The sequence below is a fragment of the Melitaea cinxia genome, chromosome 24 (assembly GCF_905220565.1).
Source record: "Melitaea cinxia chromosome 24, ilMelCinx1.1, whole genome shotgun sequence".
Classification (NCBI taxonomy): Eukaryota; Metazoa; Arthropoda; class Insecta; order Lepidoptera; family Nymphalidae; genus Melitaea; species Melitaea cinxia.
The window spans coordinates 4,292,665-4,317,141 of NC_059417.1; the positions used below are offsets into that span (position 1 = coordinate 4,292,665).

General features: G+C 33.1%; 2 protein-coding genes across 2 annotated transcripts in view; both read right to left on the reverse strand.

The window, feature by feature from the left end:
• Nucleotides 1–24,477, reverse strand: part of LOC123665449 (nucleolar protein 4) — a 156,718-nt gene that overhangs the window by 111,445 nt on the left and 20,796 nt on the right. The gene's annotated exons all lie outside the window — the stretch shown is intronic.
• LOC123665450 lies at nucleotides 8,716–10,083 on the reverse strand. The gene is made up of 2 exons (XM_045599756.1): nucleotides 9,496–10,083; nucleotides 8,716–9,420 (listed from the first exon to the last, which is right to left on the reverse strand). Exons 1-2 carry the CDS (start codon nucleotides 9,952–9,954, stop codon nucleotides 8,716–8,718), a joined length of 1,164 nt encoding a protein of 387 aa, XP_045455712.1. The 5' UTR covers nucleotides 9,955–10,083.

Consider the following 24,477-nt stretch of genomic DNA (forward strand, 5'->3'; position numbering starts at 1 on the left):
AAGCATCGCTACTTTATTGCTCACTGTCCGTTTTGAATGTACCTATCGCTTTAAAGTTTAAATTGCCATATACCTACTTTTTTTTCTATTTGTCAGTCAAAAATCTCTTTTTAAGTACATTAAAGTTATTTTCAAAATAGCATTCACGCAAAAAATATATATATATATATACACATCTAAACCGCTCAAAAATCAAGTGGTATAAACTTGAAATGAAATCTTGGCGATAGAGCTGAGCTTCGAAGGGTGCGAAATATATAAGCCAAAAAATATAATCCCCGTCACGAACTCACTGGTTTAGCGGATTGAGCAAACCTGGATTATGTAAGGGAAAATTCTCGAGGCTTTGACAAAATAAGAGTCCTTGTTAACTTTGTCTCAGCAAAATTACTATACATTTTGTATTTAACTCTAGGTATGTGAACATTTAACTTTATGTGAATATATTATTGTTATTTAAAAAAAAAACTATTGGCAATGCAAACGTGTAAAATGCTTCTTTTAAATGGTCAATAAAGTATATGAAGTTCAAAAGCAAATAGAATATAATGACTACTTTAAAAAATATTCACAAAGCATTCCCCAAGTGGACTTACTCATATCTTAATTTATAATTCAATATACACTTCCCTGTCACAAAGTGCAAGTTCGCGAGAAAAAAGCTAGAGCAAGCAAATGGGGACGTGGGCGGCCCTAGCATGGGATGGGGAGCCAGGGCGTAATCCCTTATCGGTACCGCCGACCGCGCATCGGCAATTATTATAAAGAGCTGGTGTAAACTAGTGCTGCGCATATTTTAAATATCTAGATTGTACGCAATATGTAAAGAAACAAAAGTCTTGTTTTAATTTCGGTTAAAATTTTTATAATTAATGACATACAAAATATTATCGACATAGATAGGTATGTATGTTTTTATGTTTGAAATAAAAACGTTAAAATTCTAACAAAGAATCTATTCTTAGAGACTAAATATTTTATCCTTGCAATATATGTATTCCACTTGAAAATTTGTACCTCAGTTGTAACAAAACTGTCTAACACACAGTAACTGTGCCAAAAAACTAGAAGATGAATGTTCAGCTTCCTTATAAGCTCTATTCTCCCTCTTGGCATAAAGTCTAGCGCTATTTGCAACTCTAGAAGACATTCTGAGTCTTTTGACTGCATTTTTAAAGTCTGAAACTAATAATAAGCTGAGCGTTAAGAAACAAACTAATAATAATGTAATTTTTATTGATGCATTAGAAATTTTATACGCAAAGGCTATCAATAGCTAGCCCCATCAATTAAGGTACTCGTCATCAAAGTACTGGTCATGTATAAAGTACTAAACCGCATCGGACGCCGTATACAGGATCGCGGTCGAAAGCTATGTAAGCCGTCGGCCACCGAGGCAGGCCCGTTGGCTACGGGTCCCGTGCGATACTCCTCTAACACATAGCTCTATCCCGCTCGCGCGAACTAACACCCGCTTTGACACGTCCCGTAACACGCAAGAGCTTAAGTTAAGCCCTGAGCGAACGAATTTCATTCCTCGACTAAGGACGGTGTAAAAATTTAATAAAGACAGTAGCGACTGCTTGATTTTTTTCACTTCGTTGGGATCCGAAATACTTAACGAGTAGTGTAACATGTTATCAATGAAACAAGTGCAAAACGTTTCTTGACTCATAAACGAAAGTGAAATCTTCAGAGCGAATATAGATTCGAAAGCGAAAATTATAATTTGTTATTTAAACGTTGGTATGCCTACGTATTCGTTGTTTGTAAACAGATACTTTATAAAATGACAATAAGTAACCTAAAATATAAGAAATAAAGTTTATAATTTAACAATAACAAACAATAAAATATATACCTTCTTATTTATCTTTTTAAAGTTTAATTTAACTTATTTTTTAATATAAATAAGTTAAAGGTATAAATGTAATTTCACCTAATTCCGTACTAATCTTGGATCGGTTGGGTTTTAATTTAGCGAAAACATCGTAAAAACAACCCACCCAATAAAAAAAGAGGTTTTTAGAAGCGTTAATTAACATTAAAATATACACGTATCTGTTTTAGGCAACATTCAAAAAAAATCCAAATAAAATACCTATATTTTTAAATCTACTATATGTGTTGGCGAGTGCAGGTTTTAATTTTAGTATCTATATCATACCGGTACCGGTAATTCAGTAGTAACTGAATAATAAAATATGCATTCCAGTTAACTCTTTTGCCACTGCGTCATTTCGTTTCATGTCTCTGCAAAGGCTGAAATATCAGAATTTTCGCGTCAAAACAAATGTTACATTCAGATTATTAATTTAATGTTTTGTGAATCTTTTTTTTTGCATAAATTATTTTAAAACGATAAATAATGTTAGAATATTGACGGACTTAGATTAGCTTGTACAAATTATTTGTGGAAATTTCATTGTTTTATACATACTTCTAAGGACCACACTGGAGAAGAGATATTCACGTTCTAAAAGTGACAAACAGCTTTTGTATGCCTATAAATATTTTTCAATCAATAAATAAAAATAAGAACCTAAGATCATAAATACAAGTAGGAATATTTACTTCGACGATAACAATGGTTCTAAATGTTTGTTTTTAATTATGCTGGTTATGATGTTAAGAAGTCATTTTATTGAACTATTTTAGATTTTTTGTGTTTTTAATTAATGAATTCTAATGTTATATATATTTGTAATTGACATGCATATAATATACACCATTATTGAAAATTATTGAATTATAAATATTGCTTATGTATGTTGCAAGTGCGTTCTTCAAATAGGTACATAAATTAGCATGGTCTACACGGAATCGTATTAGCGATCATCTGAATATTCGCAATATTATAAGTACGAAAGTTTTGAAAATAACTAGACTATACCTAAATATACGTGTTACTCTTTTAAAAAATTAAAACTTTTTAAATCATGATTGAAATAGCTGAAAAATTTCACGGGATTGGATCATTCTTGAATTCTTGAAAAAATATATAAGTGAGTTGTCTCCTTAAATTTTATATGTTATTTTAAATGTTTTAAATTCAACATAAAATTATGACCGTTGCAATACAAATTAAAAATGACAATAGGCACCCTTTTATATATATATGTAGAGATAAACAGTAATATATAAAATATGACAGATGTAAATACACGTACTGACGGGTATCTACAAGCTGCAACTGTTGTTTTTTTCTACTGTTGTTTTATCACGTACTAGCAACCTCTGTCCGTCCATATTGTTTACACTATAAGTAATCACCAAAATTTCATATACTAAAACTTTCTCCGAAACACGCTGCATCTTATTGTATAGGTAAGTATTATTCCGACCGGTAGTCGAGTAGTTTTCGCAGTATAATCGAACCAAAAAACCGGCTCTCCATTTATAAGCATATAGATAGATGTAAACATAAAGTAACATATGAGTAACATATAAAAAATATGACAGACGTATATAGACATCCTGTCGGGTATCTACAAGCTGCAACTTTTGTCTTTTTCTACTGTTATTAATTATTTATATTTATAATTTATCATATATATGCAGTACAAATAGCGAAAGCCCTACACACATACATTTACGCTTATTTACTAAGAAATGCATCTTAATATATATTTAAATATAATACAGCTTCACTAAGTAATAAACGCAGCAGATTATATCGCAAAATGTGTGTCAACGAACAGTTAAAGTATTACGTACCTACATGACTACTCATAATATGATTCAACAAATAATATTATGATAAAATCTTCGATATCTCCACCGACTTTTAAAAGAAGATTTTAAAATATAAATTCTTGACATCTATTAAAAATATTTTTATAAAAAAATATAAAAACATAAAATGAGGTTTGATTGCTATTCTGATATAGAAAGTTTGTATATGTGTGTATACCCCACAGTGGAAAATTAATTCGGTTACAATAGCCGAAGCTAAGATTTTACGTACATGAAAGTTTAAATGAAATCAGAATATTTTTTTAAGTTGTAATGTTATACGGTTACCTTCATTAATGGGTTACATTTTTTTGGATTAATGCAACCAAAATATTTTTTTTGGATTGGTGCAAACAAAATAAATATTTTCCATTTTTTTGGATTAATGCAAACAAAATGAATACAACCTGTATTATTATTGACAATAAATGGCAACTTTAATTTATATGAAATGATCAAGGTGTCTAACTGTCAACTTAAATCCTTTCTTGTTTCCTAAAAATATTTTAAATTTAAATATTAAAATGGTTTTGTGAATTCTTAATTCCTTAATACATGCTTTATTTGTACGTAAAAAGAAAGGCCAGCCATTTTGACATCATTGAAAGTCATTAAACCAAATATATAATGAATGTATGACCAACTGTTTATGAGGTTAGTCATAGCACGAAAGGCCCTTGTTCAACGTACAGATTGACTGAAAAGTACCCCAACCTTATTTATATCAGATACAGTTGTGTTCCGAGGGTGAGTACGGCCGCCTCTTCTCCTGAGATCTACGCGCAATGCTTCTAATCTTAGAAGCATTCATAGGCTATGGTAAACATCTACCACCAGGCGGACCGTCGGTTGTTTGCCACCCTAATGGTATTAAAAAGCTAAAACTTATTTGATAATAGATTCGTATCTATGAATTAAACATTAAAAATTATGAATTAAACAAACGCACCTTGTATCATAATCGTTGTAGTATTTCTAGTACAATCTATCTATACATATAATAAAATGGTAGGAAAGTCAAAACTGTACATTGAATATTTTTTTTAAAGAATAGTTGGGGTGTGATCTACAATCGATCCCGAAGCCAAAAATATAGTTTTTAGAATTTTTGTCTGTTTGTCTGTATGTATGTCCGGGATAAACTCAAAAAGTACTGCGTGGATTTACTTCAAATTTGGCACGAATATTATTAAGAAGTCGGGTCAATATATAGGCTACAAATTATCACGCTATCACCTACGGGGAACGAGCAGTGAACCTTTATTTCTTCAACGCATTCTGTAACAACGTATAATCTAACGACGCATATTTTAATGTATAATAACATTATTTTAATGTTGTTATTATGTTAATAACCATGCTATAAGCTAGCTTCATACTATAAATAAAGACATTCTGTACTATATTTAGTATCAGCATTGCACCCGTGCGAAGCCGGGGCGGATCGCTAGTAATATATAAAACAATTAATGAGCAATTAACGAAACCTCTGATCCTTAACTTCACACGCTTGACCAATCACATTGGGTTTCCCCCAACATTGATTACGGACCTACAGCATCGTTACCATCTACTTCCGGGGAAAAAACGTGATTCGAATTTTAAAATATATCCAGTAATTTAAACGTTGGAATAAATTCATAAGATTTTTTTTAATATTATTTTATTTGATCAGGGCATGCGGGTAATTTAATATTCTAGAAAAATAATGTTTGAGTATAAATATAATATAATAACATAAATGAAGTTTCATAATAATAAAAGGTATAATTAAAATTGACCCGAAACTGGAGCTCACTCCTTAAGAATGATTAACGTCATATGAACATTAAATAAAAAAAATTAATACAATTATTATTAATAAAAAAAAAATAACACTCAATACATTTACGCTTCCTGTTCGTATATCTTATTACAGCTAAAAACGCTGTAAAGCGTCAGTCTCAGCTTAACTCTCAGCGTCATTCTCAGCGTCACTGCTGTTTCTTTGTTTCATACAATTTCACTCACCCTATTTTTTTCATACTGCTCGCTTTATGTGGTTTCTTAAGAAGTAAACACCAAAATTGCTACGTTTAATATTTAATTCTTTATTAGAACTAGAATGTACCTATGTTCTAGTTCTAAGAAACACAACGACAATCGCATAGATAACTTTGCAGACAGAGCACTTATACAGCCAAGAGGATATTATATTCACTCCTTACTGTCTAACGTCAAAGTCAGGCTTCGTTAATATAAAAAGCTGTATATGTAAATTCAGCAGATGCCGCAATAATAAGGAGCTGTAGTAAACAGGAAAGCACTCGGAAGCGATTTTATTTCGCCATCGCGTCTCCAGCTATTCTAAGTTTACGATTACGACCGCAGCTGCAAGTAAATGGGACTATTAAAAGAAAAAATAAAATATTTGCTGACCAAAACTGATAGGCATTGACATCGGTTAAGTGTAATGCGACACGTAATAGACCTCGACTGTTTATAATTTACTGTTAGGGTTTAGTTGGTTTTTTTTTAACTAGACCTTCACATTAAATCACTGATTGTGATAGATTTTTTTTATTTTTATATAGTATCGCAAAAAAAATTCTTAGATTCTAAATCGAAATTTTGTTTCATTTTAGTTTTAACGCGTATTAGTACGTTATAATATTGAAAGGCGTTATTAAATTGATTCAAAATACTACTCGCCCTGTTTTATTAACCAACTTCAAAAAAGGAGGAGTTTACTCAATTCGACCGTATGTGCCGTCGTGTATGTTAGGGAATAACTTCGTCGTTTATGAACCGAAATCCCAGAGAAATTGAGAGAAACCCTCGAAAATCGTAGTGACGACTTACGTTGTACTTACTACTTGTCGATGTAATTGAAGTCGGTTTATTTTCGTTTGCGAGCAAACACGACTATTTTAGTATTGTTTAAATAAATACTTTGATTTTTATATAAGCCTGCTATCTGGATATCTTTTGCTTTCGAAGTACTGTCATCCTTTATCCTCAACCAGCCCTAAAATCTCGTTCGAACCGGATCAAAACCCATCGAAGACCGTTCGAGAATGTGCAAACATTCAAGCGCATTGAAGGCACTCTGTACCATATATTAAATCGATAGCCCCTATTTATAGCGAACACACATAATCCCCTTGTAACGTGCGTATTAGAGCCATTTTGTCAAGACAAAAACATTGCATGCAAAGCGATGCGGCTGTTGCAACAAACATATGCAAATTCCGCAGATACGACTGTAACAAAAAGCTTTGGAAATGAGATGTAATTCTAGTTTTATATGCGTTTCAAGATGAATTTTATGATTATATCTGCGACAGAACTGTAGTGAGTACCTATACTCGTATGTTCTAAGGACGATTAAAAGTTGGCACAAAATATAATAATGATGACCTTGAGTTGCTTTGTTTTTTTTTTTTTTTGTTTAACAGATTTTATAAAGGTTTGCTTACAATTCATCGTCAATACTCGTAGTTAAGAAACATATCAATTGTAAACTATTTTTCTTTTTTAATTGATCATATTTTCACTGGACACATTTCTTTTGTTTGTCATTCTATTGTTATACAATTAATCAATGACTCTAAATATTGATTACTTTTTTTTTATTTTTCTCAAAAGAGTTTCAAATTAAAGTTCAAGAGTAAGTCCCGATCTCGAAATTAAAAAATTATTTCATCTAAAAAGTTGAAGTGAAAATCACTATTAGCTTCAAAGCCATTTCGCTGAAACAAATATTTCTATATCGACTATTAATTTTAGAAATTAGATTTAGTTTTCCGTGAATTTAAAGAATCTTACCTTTTTATGCCAGTTTATTAATTAAGTATTATCTTAGACTTGGTACAATTATATTCTTGAATATTATATTTATTTATTTAATTTTTGTTTATCCTTTTTTTTACCTTCTTGTCAGTTAGTAAAAAGTTTAAATGAATACACGATGGACATTTATAAAATAATTTATTTTTATAATAAATCACATTTCATTTATATAATTGTGGCACATCGAACAACAGATAAAATATACTCCATACTTGATATTAATCAATCTATAACTATGTATAATCTATGTTGAGGTATTTTTTTCTTTGCCTCCGTTACCTGCTATCACACAAAATAAATTCGTAATACAATTCTAATATACGCTAATGCTATACTTTCTGATAAAATTAATAAATTTATCAAAAACAATATTTTTGTAAACCACTGATTTAATTGTGATAATATTCAATAGTAATGACTTCAAAACTATTTTGTCTTAATTAAAAAAAAAATAACCTACAACTAATCACGTAACTACAAGTTACACATGAGTGGTGTATTTAAAACTATATATAATGTATAAAATAAATAACCTAAACACAGCCGAGCACGAAAACGTAACACCAAATCAAGGACTAGTTCAAATGCATTTTGATATCATTTCGTAACTATTCTTTTCGTTCATGTGTATAACGTATTTCTTTATATAATTTGTACTTTGGCATTTCATCACTATTATAATGTATATAAACTTGCGGTTTCTTTAACATCTATCACATTTATATAAACATCTAAAACACATATTTGAGTTTTGAATTCAGTTGCCGTTTTATCCTCCCAAGCCCCGGTACGTGTAGCCTTTTTGCGTTGTAAAAGTACCAAAATTACATTCCTATTATTATTGTAGGCATATTTGGCACTGGTTTGGTGAAATAATGGCTTAAATATATGTACTTGGATTTACACCAAGACGAAATTCACTGTTGTTTTTGTTCAAGATCGTTTTGCCACAGTAAAGACAACGTTTCTGTCGATTGCCTACGAGTTTTCAATAAAGTAAGTAACAGTAACAGTAGTAGACATGACATTGTCTCGTTAATATAATCATCTCTGAAGGAACGGCAACTACTAAAACTCACTATTTATACCGATATATGAGCAACACTACTCGTTATCTCTTCGAAAGATTTTATCATATTTTAATTTAATCTAATCTTCTAATTCAGATCCAACGGAATATTCCGCCTTCAGATCTCTATTCAAGTCGTCGGGCGAATCATTTCTCATGTCCATTACGCGCGATGCATACGGGCTTTGTGAGGCCATGCTCGCTAATATACCGTTTGAAAGAGCTTGCACAGACAGCGCCTCCTGCGACGGACCCGCGTAGCTATACTGTTGATATACGGCCTGTATTCTCGCCGCATTCACGAGCGTCTGAATCTTTAACTGCGTATCCAGGGCCAAGCTCAGAGGTAATTTACGAAGCTGGCTCGCAATCAATTTACCGAACATTTCGAATTCATTCTCGTTCCCGTTCTCCGAATGCTGACTCAAATCCTGCGCTGTTTCCGACTGGTCGCTACGGTCGTCGAAATTACTCTTTTTTTGTTTCGCCGGCGCGGGATAAATCGTTGCGAGTGATGTAGTTAGCGGCGTTGCTATACCGACAGGGGGATTAAGAAATGGAGCGGACGTCGAGGTCGGCAGGATCCCGAACGGGGACGAAGTTTGATTGAGCCCGAAGGGCGTACTCGGGCGAGGGGATGGCGTGTTCAAAACGTACGGTGTCGACGATCTAGTTGAACTACGACGTTTTCGAGGACATTTTTTTTCGGGTGATTTTCGTTCGCTCAGATCCTGAACTGCGTCGCTGTCGTCGCTCATCGGTATTTCAAGTAGGCTGTTGTCCACCTGAAACAAAGAAAGTTCGCTACAAAGTTAGAACGTTAGAGCGCATGTCTAAGCTACGTAAATAAAGGCACTCACTGAGCTCGGAGTGACGATCGCCCGCAGAAACCTGTCTGCGTGCTCGAACCACGTGACGCTCGGCCGGTACGCATGCGCGCCCGCTTTTCTAGCCGCGCGAATTTTCTTTAACTCGACGCTGTACGAAGATCGTATATTCTTTATCTTATTTTTCAGTTCCTTAACCGTTATATCCACTAGATTCAGCGTTTTTATTATCTCGACGTATCCCTGCTCGCGTACTTTCTTGTTCTTGTAGTTTTCCGACACAGGATTCCAGAGGTACTCGCGCTTCTCGTACTCGATTATCATCTGGATGGTGAGGTCCTCGCTCCACTTGGGGTTGGCTAGTATCGCGACCATGTCGTCTATATCATTTGTAAATATTTTGTTAAATTTATAGCGATAATAATTCGCGTGTTTACGAGCAGAGCTACTAGGAGCACAGAAGGGTGCGGGCGTGTCGCATGCGCGCAGCATACTAAAAGCACGTCGATGGGCCGACACCCCGCGCGGGGGGACTATTTCGGGAGTAGCCGATACGCAGCCGCGTGCTTTCAAGCGTGCTATTTCCTCTCCGCAGCGCGACGCGGCCAAGCCGGAGTGAAATGGAAGATTTGTGACCGGCGACCGGCGACCGGAGAGCGAACGGACACATTCGCACATTGATACTTATTCGAACGTCTTTAGAAAGTTTATACTATAAGCGGACTGAATTTTAACACCTACTGAGTTAGCTCTGAGCGAAGTCTAAACGCTTAGCAGATATTATAGGGACTGTGCGCAATCTCTGTACGACACAAAATAAATATGCGGGTTCTATAGGTACATTAATCGCAATAATTAGCTATAATGGAAGTTAATGGAAGTTAATGTCTGTTACTATAATGAAACTTACTATAATTAAAAATAAGTTATTATAACGTTGATGCGCTTCCAAGATACTTTATGACTTTTCTGCCCTATTATAAAGTCGATTTCTCTGTTGGCTGGAATGATTTCGATGTAACTTTCACTGGCAGAGAGCCAATGCAAAAAGAAGTAACATGACTTGAGTTAGATTCTCATTATAATAAGACAAATTTTATTTAAGACAAATAATTATATTTAACCTACCTGTAAATTCAAAAGGATAAGTTCCGGATAACAGCTTAAACGTACGTAAAAAGATAAAAATCTGATAGATCATATAATTAATATTAGCTGATATAAAATTAAATTAAATTGTTACTTTTCATATTTTGAATTAAGTATCTCGTTCGAAATTCTTTATCGAGCGGGACACGCACTGAGCGAGATGGAAGAGTGAGATCGAAAAAAGCATAAGACTTTTTCTCGACACTTCTTCCTATACGTTTTTTTTTATTTATTTTTTTATTTATTTCGTGAACAGCTTTGCGCTTTACACATAATTATATCCTTTACTCTTTACATTAAATCATTATATAGAAATAAATATATTTTATTAGAAAATTTGCAATTTAATTCTGTTAACTTGATATTTAACAATATAAATTATGACTGTACAGCAAACGTCTACCAAAAAGCGAAAGGCACTTCGTTCCGACCGGGGGTCCATAGACCCCTCACCCCGTTTTTTTTTTATTTATTTTGTATTGTGTTCGTCATTTCTAGTAACATTTAAATGCAAGGAAGTTGTAAGCTTCTATTTTTTCTACCCAAGAATTGACAGGTAGGTAAATACTATGAAGGACAGTCATTCCTTTGTCATATTTCTTAGTTAATTTTGTTTGCTCAGAAACGAAAAAACGACTTCAATGTATACTATTACTTCTAAATATCCTTTCGACTTCAATATACTTACTAATAATACAACGTGGTCATTCGTCAACACAGGCATCAGCTTTTGATTAAAACAAGAATGATTAAAATCGGTACACCCAGTGAAAAGTTATGCGTTATACTACATCGTAGATCGGCGAAAAAATAGTCAAGTAATTATAGTAGTAAAAATACTTGTCAGATTTTAACTAAATTTAAATAGGATCACATGAGATGCACCTTTCGATGAAACAAAAATTATCAAATCCCAGTCAAAAGTTCTAAGGCAACAATAAAAATACAATCGAATTAAGAACCTCTTCCTTTTTTTTTGAAGGTAGTTAAAAGAGGAGTAAAGAGACAGAAAAAACCCATAATTTATATTACTTTATTTTTCGTAAATGTCTCAATTTGTCAATTAGTTATTTATGTTATGTGTCAAACAATCAACATTTTTATTGTAACTAAGCTAAAGCGTTTTGATATTTGCAATATTTATACTAACATAAACAATATCCACAACAAACTAAACCATGATTAATTATAATCTAGTACAAACAATAAAACCACAGAAAAAAAAGTGCATCGAAAACGTTATCAGATTAAACGCACACAAATGGGGCGAGGGTGGAAAATATTGGATAGACAATACGCGTCCTGCGATTAAATTACCGTAATACGACCGCACTTTCAGTATTGGCCGTATATCACGGATTTGCGGGAAAAAAAATCCGAAATTCCATATCAGTGCGCGTTGTCTGTCGGAACATCACGGAGTATTTTCTCAATCTCGTGGCCGCTGAGCGAGCTTTTCACGTTTCACATATTTCTTGCAAAAGATGCTACGTTATAGTAAACTGTAATAAACTTAGATATATTTTTTTCGTATTGAAGTGTATTGATGGTCGATAAAACTGAAACTGTAACTGAGATTGTTTTTTTTCTACTACGTTTTTTTATGAAATGTAAACTGTAGGATATTTTTTTTTTCATTCAGGATACCAAACAATTGCATGATAAAAGTTTGCATAGTATCTTAATATCTTAAATTGTACAAACCTTAGTCATTGTGGTTTTCTCCTGCTACTTATATTTGTAAATTTGCACATATTGTTTCTTTATTTAATAATTAAAGAAATAATTAAATATAATTAATGATAAGGTATAGATAATTGTGCATAATATTTTTAGTTTTAATTATGGGTCTGTACGAATATTTACTGCCTGCCTTTTTCAACTATGTATGTATTATTTATATATTGTATATAAGAGCTTCTTATATACATTATAAGAATTGCAAAAAAAGCTGTTAAACAAAGTATAGTTCATGTAACAGAAAAAAGTGATGTATTAATTGCTAAACTTTTTTGTTGTTAACATAACAACTACCAAAAACAATTATACTGTAAAAAATCTCTACAAAATCTACAATTGATAGTAATTAGCGCGTATCATTGAACGTGTAAAAATAAAAACATATTTTTTAAAAGAGCACGAAATACAAAATAATTTACAAAATTAAATCTCAAATACAGCCAGGATGCGTCCGTAGTTTCCGGTGAAACATCTCAGCTCATTTTCTCGATATCTAGCGAGCGAGCGTTTCACATATTTCTTGTTTGCTCCATCCTAGACCCGGGTAATGGAGCCGGGAATTGCGGGCCGCTGCTTTTTATCTTCGTTAAATTATTTTTGAACCTCATATGCGGTGCGGTTTTACGTTGTAAAAATGTTCATGTAACCTACTTGATGATTTGAATGATTGGGTTCGATATAATCCAATTAGTGATATATACTTACAGTGGGTTCGTCAGTGATCCGTTTTTAGTATGATGTTTTGTCGATTGATTCGTTGTTAAAGTATTATCATGTAATTCATGTACATAATTGTTCGCCTATTATTCTCATTTATACTTTATTCATTCGATACAAATGAATAAAATTGGAGTGTATGTTTGTAATATTAAAATAACCGCTTTTTAGTAAATGCATGTGGATGTATATACGGTACATATATCAAAATAACATTTTTTACAATTTTTGTCTGGTTGTCTGTCTGTCTGTTTATTCCAGCTAATCTTTGAAACGGCTTCGCATGTTGACGGGACTTTCACTGGCATATAGCTGATGTGATAAGGAGTAGCTTAGGCTACTTTAATTTTAGAAATTTATTTATTTTATAACTCTGCGAACTGAACAATAACATTTTTATTAAATTTCACGCGAACGAAGTCATACATTTAAAACATTTACACAGATTTGAATATTATTTCATCATTCATGGTCAAAGCTTGTCATAGAAAAAAAAAATGCCGAGACTGCCTTTATAAAAATTATCGTATAGAAACTAAAATGAACAAAAAACGGTTATTCTAGTTCAAAATGGTACACCGCACATTTTTAAACCGAAGAAGCGAAAACGGGTCACGTAGTGGTAAAGCGTTAACAGCGAAATATTGTTACTACAGCGTCCCTTAGCTTAGTTAATGCAATTTGAAGGCAGCTCGCAACGGTTATCAAAGCTGAGATCACTTGGTCTGTAAAATTAAGTGATTTTAAACCTCTATCAACGATATAGTTTTAATATACTCGTATCTTTTTTATCTTTTCGTTTTGGATTTTCAAGACAAAATAAAACTTGATTACTGTAATTATATGTATATAACAATGTATATGTGGTGACTATGGGCAACACACATGAGTTCACGCATTTTTGGCGCGAACTTGTGGAGGCCTATGTCCAGCAGTGGACTGCAATAGGCTGAAATGATGATGATGAACAATGTATATGGTTATACTATTATATTTGTCAAAATCAAACATATATACACATATCGGTACACTATGCGCGTGGTTGCTGCTCTGCTCCGCCAACCCGCCTGCCCAGCGTGGTGACGATGGGGAAAAACACATGAGTTTACGCCATTTCTGGCGCGAACTTGTGGAGGCCTATGTCCAGCAGCGGACTGCGATAGGTTGAAGTGATGATACGTTTTTTCATCAGCTTTAGCTTAATAATAACCTCATTTATAAAGATATTATCATTAACATTATTGATTTAATTTTTAACGTTAAATTAATTTAGTCTTACAGTCAGCTTCACGTAAAGTAAAAAAAAATTAATACGTAAAATCTCTTCCTCTCAAGATAAAGTAAGAAAATACAGGTGGTGCTCTCCGATAAACGAATGATATTACGATACGAGACGTTGAGACACGTCAGTGTGCTTACAAGGTGCCTGCTAGTGACAGGAAACGGATATTAAGCTTTTACACACAGGATGCATTAGTCTCGTTCTGCTGGGTTCTGTAGTATAGTTGCAATTTATATTATAGTACTTTTGACTAAACGTCGTACATGGCGCCTGATTCTTTTTTCGAAATTAAAATTTATTAAAAAAGTAATTATTAGAATTAAGATTTAAGATTTTTAACTATCGTAGACACTAACACTTTGATTTATATGTAAAACGGGATATTTAATTGTTTTATTGTTGTCATTCATTTTTAATTTCTCGATAGTTCAGTGCATATAATCAAACACAAGATTATTTATCTTCTTCAGGTATATAAATTGTTTGGCCATTGACTCATCACGAAATCTCAAAATTCATCATTCTGGAAATCTCAAAAACATGAAATTTGGCACGGAAATAGTTTAGTAGACGTTTGTTAAGAACGGAATTTCGACAGGACCGGATTAAGGTGGTCTTAGAGCTCACAAAGTTTGTATGAAAGTCCTTCATTGTTTGTTATGTGTTTGGATATCGCGACAAGGGCCTCATTAAAGATGGCTGTCGAAAGATTTTGATTTTGATTCTGTCACAAACATGAAATTTGGCAGAGAGATAGTTCATAGTTAGTAGAGGTCCTCTAAGAACCTCTTAGAAATTTTAGAAGCATGAAATTATATTTTTAGGGTTTTGATTGCATATAAAATAAATAAGTAAACCCAGCGTTTACGGAAGTTCTGTATGTTATTATAGGAGATTAGAACGTATTACTGAAATTATCTAAAAAAGGCATTACCAAAATTCGCAGCACAAATATAGACATTTCTATAATTGGCTGCACTGTCACTCTCCCGGCCAAATGTCTGAATATCACGCTTAATTAAAACATAACCATTTCCATCATTACGCGACATTAAGACTGATTTCAGTTGGCACGATTCCTAGCAATTTCAGCGTATCTAGAATTCCACATAAACGCGCATATACTACGGATTTGCGTTGAGATGTTTACACCGATGTCTTAGCGTGAAGATTAGGCGACCCGAGCAAACAGAAAGCTTAAATGGTGCGTATGTAGACATTGCCGTATCTTAAATATTTGATGATCTCTTTGCTTGGAACGTCAGTAGCGAACACTAAATACAGTCACATCGCTTTGTGTAAGTCTAACCGGAGTCAGTTCGTATCTATCACCATTGTTTATATTTTAAATTGTGACTGTATTCTGTGAGTGAAATTGAGATAAATTTTGCTAATTAGGTGGCACTGATCTAGGTCGGTAATTTACAAGACTACCGCTCAACATTTGAACACATTATCCTTAGTTATTACATGATATTCGAAATATGAAATTTGTTTTAGATATAAAAATGGCGTTAAATAAACTTAACTACTAACCAGTAATTAATACCTTATTTTACCAATTGTTATTTTTAGAAAAAGAATAACCTTCTCTTTCCATATTATTTAAATCGCGTATGAATAAATTTGTTATATCGATATTTTAAGTAAGTAGTATTAGAACAGACACATTAATTAATTTATTTTAGCAGGAATATAATAATGTGTGTGTTTGTGTGTGTGTGTGTGTGTGTGTTTGTGTGTGTGTGTGTGTGTGTGTGTGTGTGTGTTTGTGTGTGTGTGTGTGTGTGTGTGTGTGTGTGTGTGTGTATAAATAATTGAGAATATGACCTACGGTCGGTTATTTATTACAATAAAGTGTTAGTCGGAAGAATTGTAAACAGGTAAATTTACCCGTGAATAGAATTCCACGTAACCCATCGGACGAAGCTGTTCAATTTGGTCGCACAATACGTGTAGCGAACTTGTCTTTTAGTACCGTGTTTGAATTGATCATTGTACCTAGTTTTTTAATATCTATCATCGTCAAATCCAGTTTATTAGGTTAAAGAATACATCAAGGTAACAAATTGTGTCTAAGTTTTTTTTTTATAAGAAAATCCTAGACGTTTTTAAATCGGTCTTGACCATAAATTAGTGGTATGTTTCACAGTATCGTTGTTTAAAAAGAATCCTTTAAAGACAAACTATAAGATTTTAAGATCATAATGGACTGTACATACTCAGAGAATACACAATGCTGTCAATTACATGATGGAGGTAGGACAAAAGCGAAGCAACAATAAAGGCGCTTCGCTAGTATATCATAATGATAAATATACACGCCGGCAGCCGCCACTGAAGTGAGAGAGAGAAAATTACTGACCGCGTCGCTTCAAAGGCGATGAGTGTGAAGCAGCGTTCATAGCTGTTGTGTAATTTATAACGCTCCAAAAAATTCCTCCAAAATTGGATTTTATATTTTTTGACGACTTAAAGATTCTGATTATTCTTTACGTGAATTAAGACCTTTTTAGGCATGACGAAAACGAAAAAAACAATTACAAAATGCATTCGAGTGTACCAATGTAAGTATTAATTTGTGATTGTCAAAATTATTTATTAATAAAATGGATGAAATATTATATAATTTTCATGTGTGCCGTTTTAAATCTGAAGATATAAACGGAACTACAAGCGATATTTATCTGTCTCTTGGCCTCGCCGGCACCTATCAACTGTAGAGCAAAGTTAGCGCTCTTTATACCGAGCTTGTTCGCAAGTAATAAGGTACGAATTGCAACGTTCCGTATGTAAATAGGTTTGAACATATACCACAGTAGATAGATGTGCTCGCAAGTGACGCAACGTGGCCTGACATCAACATTATCTTGTCGGTAAATGTGAGAATATGCCAATCTAGCGAATTCCTGAAGTAATGTGCCTAGTTTTATTGAGCAAAACTGTATCTCGGTTGTTTGAATGATACATAAAACAGATTCTTTATTCTATTACTGCAAATATGAGTTTTTTATACATATATATCTTTATTTCCTTTTTATAGATTACATACAGACAAGTGAAAAGTATATAAAGCGCGTTGAAACAACATTTCCTATTGGAAATCGCTAAGTGCGTACAATAACACGATTCACACGCACGCAGGGGCGCAGGGGGCAAGGGTTGAACCTGTCGACTGTCAAACAACCGGCAAACAGCTGTGTTACTGGATATGTGAAAGTTTTGTTCAGATATATTCACATAGACACGCGATATATATGTACATATAGCGTGCATACATATTTACAAATACGTACATTGTTTTAAAGGTTATTTATTGTTATTTTTCAGTTTCCAACCAAAGATAGTCTGAAAGAATTTGCTCTATGTGATAAAGCCTTTTGTAGATATTTTTCTTATTTTTGTATTTTATTTTTAATTCTTAATATTTACAATAAATAAGAATTTTCAATATTTTGTATGTTTAAAAAGTCAAAATTATTTAGTTGTGATTTTAAAATGTATATAAAAATATATGGAAAGAGGGTTTAAAAACAGGATGATTGTGAGTTAAGTACGTATCACACGACGTAATGAGGGTGACGTGGGGGCGCTCAGGGATTGACCCGCTGCCAGTGAACACATCTGGGTGGGAAATTGCCATTCAACTTGTGAGTCGTGTAGAAGTGGTACGCGCGTGAGAAATTTAAAAATGGACGATATCGTTATAATGTTTTAGTTGGTTTGTTTATGTCTATTGCTTTATTTTCTTAAATACAAAAACGTATAAATTATAAATTTGCTGCTTCAGCCTGTAACATCCAACGGCTTGGAATAGGCATCTTTCTCCATGTAGAAGAACCATCGAAGATCTAAAGTGAACTTACTAAAGTCAACTTATTTTAAGCATTATCATACGAAATAAATTATTATCTCGTACATTATGTATAACTACGAAAAATAAAATTTTGTTTGATAAAAACACAAAAATCCGTAAAAAAGTCAAAGTATCAAAATGTCTCAGTCGATGTTAATACTGTCAGCGCCTCGGCCGAAGCGCGGCCCGGGGCACGGCGGCCGTTTCTATAGCACACGTCTACATAACTACGCGTTCGCAACACGAGTCGGTAACTCTAGATGTGTGTTCACAACTTCACAGAACTGATGTATAGGTATAACGTACGATGAACTTGACAGATATCGATGCAGGGATCGTATTGTTAAAGGATTCATGATATACGACTTTATGTCACTTAAAAATATTCCTTTTCGAAGATCGTGGTAGATTACAACTTCAAAAGGATTAATTTAGAAAATTGGTGACATTTAACACAACATACTTATACAATTAACACTTTTTAATTGTACAGAATATTTTAGACTATTTAATTTAATTTATCTAACTAACCCCACAAAGTTTCACCAAAATATTTTTTCTTAGACGGATTTTGTTACCGTCAGAACTAACGAGCGTGAGGACTAGGCGTTCATAACATCAGAGGCACGCGCCATTAGCCGACGGCCGGAACGGGCCCTATTTCCGCAAGGAAGCGCAGGAAGCCGCGTCGCGTCCGCCCCGCCCGAATCCACTCCCGGTATGCTCCCGACGCACTATTGGTAATCGACAATTTTATTACCTGCTCCTAGTCCCTCGACAAAATTTACCCCCTGGAATTAACTAACTAGAACTTAAACCGAGATTTTAAAAAAATACGTACCTATATTTTTAAAACCTATATATTTAAATATTATCTCTAATATCAATTATAGTATCACCTTCATGATTACGTAATTAAAGTTTAAAATTACTAACTATTCGTTCGCAGAATGTCACATAGTTAAGCGTAGCAAGAATCGATTAGCGAATGCTTGAGTAACCGTAGACCGACATAACATAACTGGTATCTACATAGATCTCATAAGTGACAGTAGAAATGTAAATATAATAGAGAAAGATTTGCTTTACCGATTAGTCGGCTTACCCATATGCCATATTTATAAGTATTATAATAAAATGCCTATTTAAGAAGACTAAAAATTAAATTTCAAGTTTTACCAGTGTCATGTAGGCGTTTAAAATATGTTTAAGTGTCAGCCAACAAGCTAATAGCTATTTAAAACCCAACTAGAAACTACTGGGAAATTGCCCAGTGTATACATCTGGTTCTTGTTGGGTAATAAGAGGCCTTTCATCAGAAGGAAATCCCGATGAGGGCCCACTCAGAACCCAGACTAGAAAACCCTTACATAAATGAAATAACGTAAGGTATATTCTACCTGGTCACTCTGAGTGGTACCGCTGGTTAAAAAAAATTAACCGGTATTTACCAATTGGGCTCTGATTATCAGTCGAATCTAAGTAGAAAAAAACCTAACGTAAAAAAATACTTGAACTATCGTCATTGAAGTTTTAATTATTTATATTTACAGTAGTAATTCAAATTCATTACAGTCATTTAAATTATGTTTCAATAGAATCGATCGAATTCTAAGGAGAGGTCATACATGCAGGGTTTGGCTAATGAATGTAGCCAAAGTGGGAACTACTGATTAATTAGGGGACGTGTATCAATCACATGATGTGTTTCAGCAACTTTTTAACCTCCCCTTGATGATATATGGTAAGGTTTTAGAATATCCCTACCCCCAAAAAATTGAAATTTTTATAAAATTAGGTTTAGATAGAGGTACCTATAATCTGATTAAATTTTGGAAAATTAAGCGTCGTGATACAAATTTCCCAACCACGATACAAACCAAGCCCAACAGGGCTTTGCGTGAGATTCCACGCAGAGTTCAACGGGCCAGCCCAAAGAGAACCACACCAATTGGTCCTATAACGGTAATATCCCAACTAAAGCCAGACATTCGCACATCGAGCCCAACATGGCAGTCTAAGGAGAACCCTATTGGTCGCACATTGAAGTTTCTAGTCGGAAATAGCTTTGAATAGAAAAGCAAGATTTCATTAAATAACGTTATCCAACTAAAAGCCTAAATACTACTAAATTTGACTAAATAGTTCCGATATATGTAGTATAAAGCCTGATAAATATCTATATTATTCTCGTTTGCTAAGCTATGAAGAAAACGACGCTGTTTATAAGCCAAGTGTAAAAACCTATGTCGCGTCCCGTACTTAAATCAATGTAGCGGATTTCCGCCAGTCCGTGTGGTCCGTTATTACATTCGCGAATATAAAACGACTTAATGCCCTTCGCACTGCTCGTTCAACAACTGATTGCGGAGGTTATGAGCTTGGCCGAATTTCGATTCTAGGTCTGACATACTGTTCTTTTTTTGTATTTAAAACTTGCAAAGAAATTTAATAAGAGTGTTTAATTTAGTAACCTATGCTTGTATATTATATGCTGGTATATTATTTTTGAAACGTATGGCTTGACAAAAAACAACTGAAACAACCAAAAAAAAATACTAGTCTCGAATTTCAATTCAAAAATTTAAAAATGTTTTAAGCCTTATTTGCATTTACTTGCATTACTTTTTTTAGGTACAAAAATATATTATAAAGTTAACTCGAACAGGCGTCTGCCGCGAAGATCAAAGTGCTACTAGGGTTCAAGAAGTTTACCCCTGGGAGGAACCCGATATTCTTGCAGTTCTACGAAAGTGGGGTACGTCGAGGTGTAACATTACAATGAACGCTGGGACCGAAATGTTCACAATAAAGAACTTTATTTGTTTTCCAAAATTTTACCCACAAATCCCTAGAATAGGATATTTTGTATAGAATGTCAGGAAAATCATAAAACGTACTTTAATTCAGAATATTTCGTATTTTATTCGGAATATTTTTTAACATATTTATTTTTTAATATTGTATAATAATTAAAGTATAAATAACAATTTATTACCTCAATCAGTGTTTCTGTAATTTTTATAGAAAATAATCATTAATATTCAGATTTTAAAACAACGTTTAACAAAAAATATTGAATATTAATTTTATTATACGAAATATTCATGAAAACTGAACAAAATCATAGTTGCTGAAATGAAAAAAAAAAAAACAATTTTTGCGGTATTCGCCGTCACAAGCTGGAGTATTAATCCATTAAGCCGGCAAACAACACCGCGACAATGCAAAAAGACCTAATTTTGAATTTGGAACGCAGTTCAGGGCTCAGGGGAGGCATTAATCAAAATTAAAAGTGGATTAGGAAGAGGACCACGACACGCGGACTACGGGCGTTCAAATGAGTCGCCCGGTTAATGTGACTTTAGACCCTTTTTATTATAATACACTTTTAGGTTTGAAAATTAATTGAAATAACTAGTATACGATGTTAATGATAAGCTGGATAGTCCGAAAAATAGAGTGAGATTAAAAGAGAATGTGGCCATTGATTTTTTTTTTTTTCTTTGTTGAACTGTGGTAATAATTCAGTGAATACTGTACGTGTCTGGTGGTTTTTTTTTTATAAAATCAATTGATATTAACATTTATTACTTTAGTATACATTATATTTATAAAATCAGAAATTGAACCAAACTATTACACCACCGTTGGATATTAAAAAAATTATTTTCCTTTACTGCAGAGTAAGGAGTAAATCATAAAGTAAAATTTATATACTTAGGTATAGAAATAGATCATGCAGCTGGAATTTTTTGAGAGAGCACATACATACATACATAGCTAGTTTTATTTTACGATATCGAATCGAACTACATATATAAAAATAATAAAAATATATATTGGACGGCGTATTTATTTATATTATGTCCCTATCGTAAAAACTTACTCAGAAAAATGAGTATGATATGAGTAAAATACGAATACCTGTATATACTGTACATTTTTTTTATCATTAGTAACTTAGCAGCTGTAATATACATAGAATAATATTTAAAAAAAAATAGAAAATATAAGAATGTCTTTTTTTGCTAAGTTTAGGATGTCTTTTTCCATAGAGAAATGGGCAAATTTTTTTTCTCTTCTTTTTCTGTTGGTGTACATTGAAATTACGACAAATTTTTCGAGAATAAGACAGCAGATACTATTTTATCAATACTCCAGTAGCAATGATTAAATAATTAGACAATATTATGATGCAACAAAATTAGTAAAATAACCAAAACTTTTAAAAACAAGAGTAAATAATAAATATATTGAAAACTAAGGATGATATATAACTGTGAACTGATAAGAAACTGATCATTTGAAGTGACTTGGGATAGCTCTCTTGATTTACGAATCTTAAACCTAATTCGGTATTATTTTTACTAATCAAGAACCATCAGGTATCGAAAGTTCGAAATTTTAGATTCTACAATAGGCCATAAAGTTAACGATGTTAACAAAATACTTGGGTCCTGTTAATCGGCTGCTCATAAAATATCTGACATATAAGATATTCGATAGTTAAAAGTCTATGATAATATATTTATTTTTCACCTTCAAACTCGACGTAAGTACAGATGTTTTTATGACAACCCTTATTCAGGGCCTGTTTTCCTTCCTGCTGATAAAGTCTATAAGAAACTTACATTCCAGATAAACTTTTTCAGTAGCCTGGATATTTATTTATTAATTGCTAAGAAAATATTGTTAAAATATTATGAAATTAATAACAATAAAGTTACATCAACTTTCTCATACCAGGAGATCAGAACAATATAGAAGATGAAATTAATAAATTTGTTTCAACTGCAACCATCTTAAGCATTCCAAATTTCCAATTACAAACGTCCAAAAATACAAAATCATTGAACAATGTAAGCAACGGGTCGTCAAATTGATAACGTTATAACCGACCCTCGGGAGATCCGCTACTCGTATCCCGCGATCAGGATCCCACGACCCCGCAATCCCGGCGCCGGGATTATCGCGGAAAGAAAGCTGGTTTTTAGTGGCGACCGCCCCGTTTATTATTTTATGTAAATCGTAATACGCTGCCGGATGAAATGATAACAGCTACGCTTTCGCGCCTATTTTTTTTCGCCGAAATGTTAAGTGTGGATACGCTTTTTTTGTTTTTTTTTTTTTCATTATTTTATTAAACTTGCGTTGTATCAGGTAGGTATTGTATTTCTAAGCGTAAATTTAACATTTGAGAACTGTTCTTAACACTTTTTTTTATACGCGTAGTTATATATTCCTAGCTCTCTTAACTAGAATATAGATTAAAAAATAACTTTTCCGAAAATACTGTCAGATAAAATCAAAATCAATAATTACTTTCGTTAAGTAGGCTTCGAAAGCACTTTTGAAACGTCGTTTAACAAATTAATTATGTTTTTAATTAGTTAATTATAGTTAAAAGTGAAGCTACCACTGATTCGGAATGTAGATTCTGCAGAGAAGAATCGACAAAAAACTTCGATTTCCACTAAGTCTTAAAAAAAATTATAATCAGTAATACCTATATCTCGTCTACATTTCATCATGTCCTAATGAAATTTAGCACAAACTACCATTGAACCTTCTGAATTCGTTTTAATTTGTCCTAATGAGAAAAAAGCCTACCATTCGCAGTTAGGCAGCTAAATAAATCTCGGATGAAGGGCGTTAACTGACGCCCGATAGATATTGACCCGAGGTGCCGGACTATTTGAGGATGGCTTTTTGAAATTGGATAGCTAATCGACATTTTAATTTTGAAAGTACTTTCTGTTAAATTTAGCGACCTTTTTGTAAACAATATTTGTAACAAAGTTTGTCACCAATGTTGGATTGTTGGTTACGTCGAAATGATATTTTAGATTTTTTTTATGTTCTAGCTAGTTCGTCTATCTTTCACAGGTCTGTCTGTATATTTAAAACTATAAAAGGGAGACATTTGATATACTTTTGATAGCAAGATACTATTTAATATCTTAATATAACAAAATAAATAGGGATTTCCTTCCAAGAAGAAAGAACGTGTTTTTTCCGCATTTACAAAACACCTACTGTGTAAATCCGACCCACACTTGTTTTCGTTTTGTACCTATTTTTAAACAATTAAAAGGAAATTAAGATCTTGTTTGCAGGAATTTCGGTTGATTTGTTTTTGAACGATAATGCGATATCTTACGGAGCTTGGAACTGATTTTACTAACTAGTTCGGCAAACAAGAGTACGGCTCAACTGATGATAAGCGATTACCGTACCTTATAGACGTCTGCAACGCCAAAAGCATCGC

What these genes read in the sequence shown, in the direction of transcription:
- LOC123665450 (XM_045599756.1), bottom strand. Translation starts at nt 9,954, where the DNA reads ATGCTGCGCGCATGCGACACGCCCGCACCCTTCTGTGCTCCTAGTAGC. An exon ending in CGATCGTCACTCCGAGCTCA is followed by an intron (nt 9,421 to 9,495) that starts GTGAGTGCCTTT and finishes TCTTTGTTTCAG; the next exon opens with GTGGACAACAGCCTACTTGA.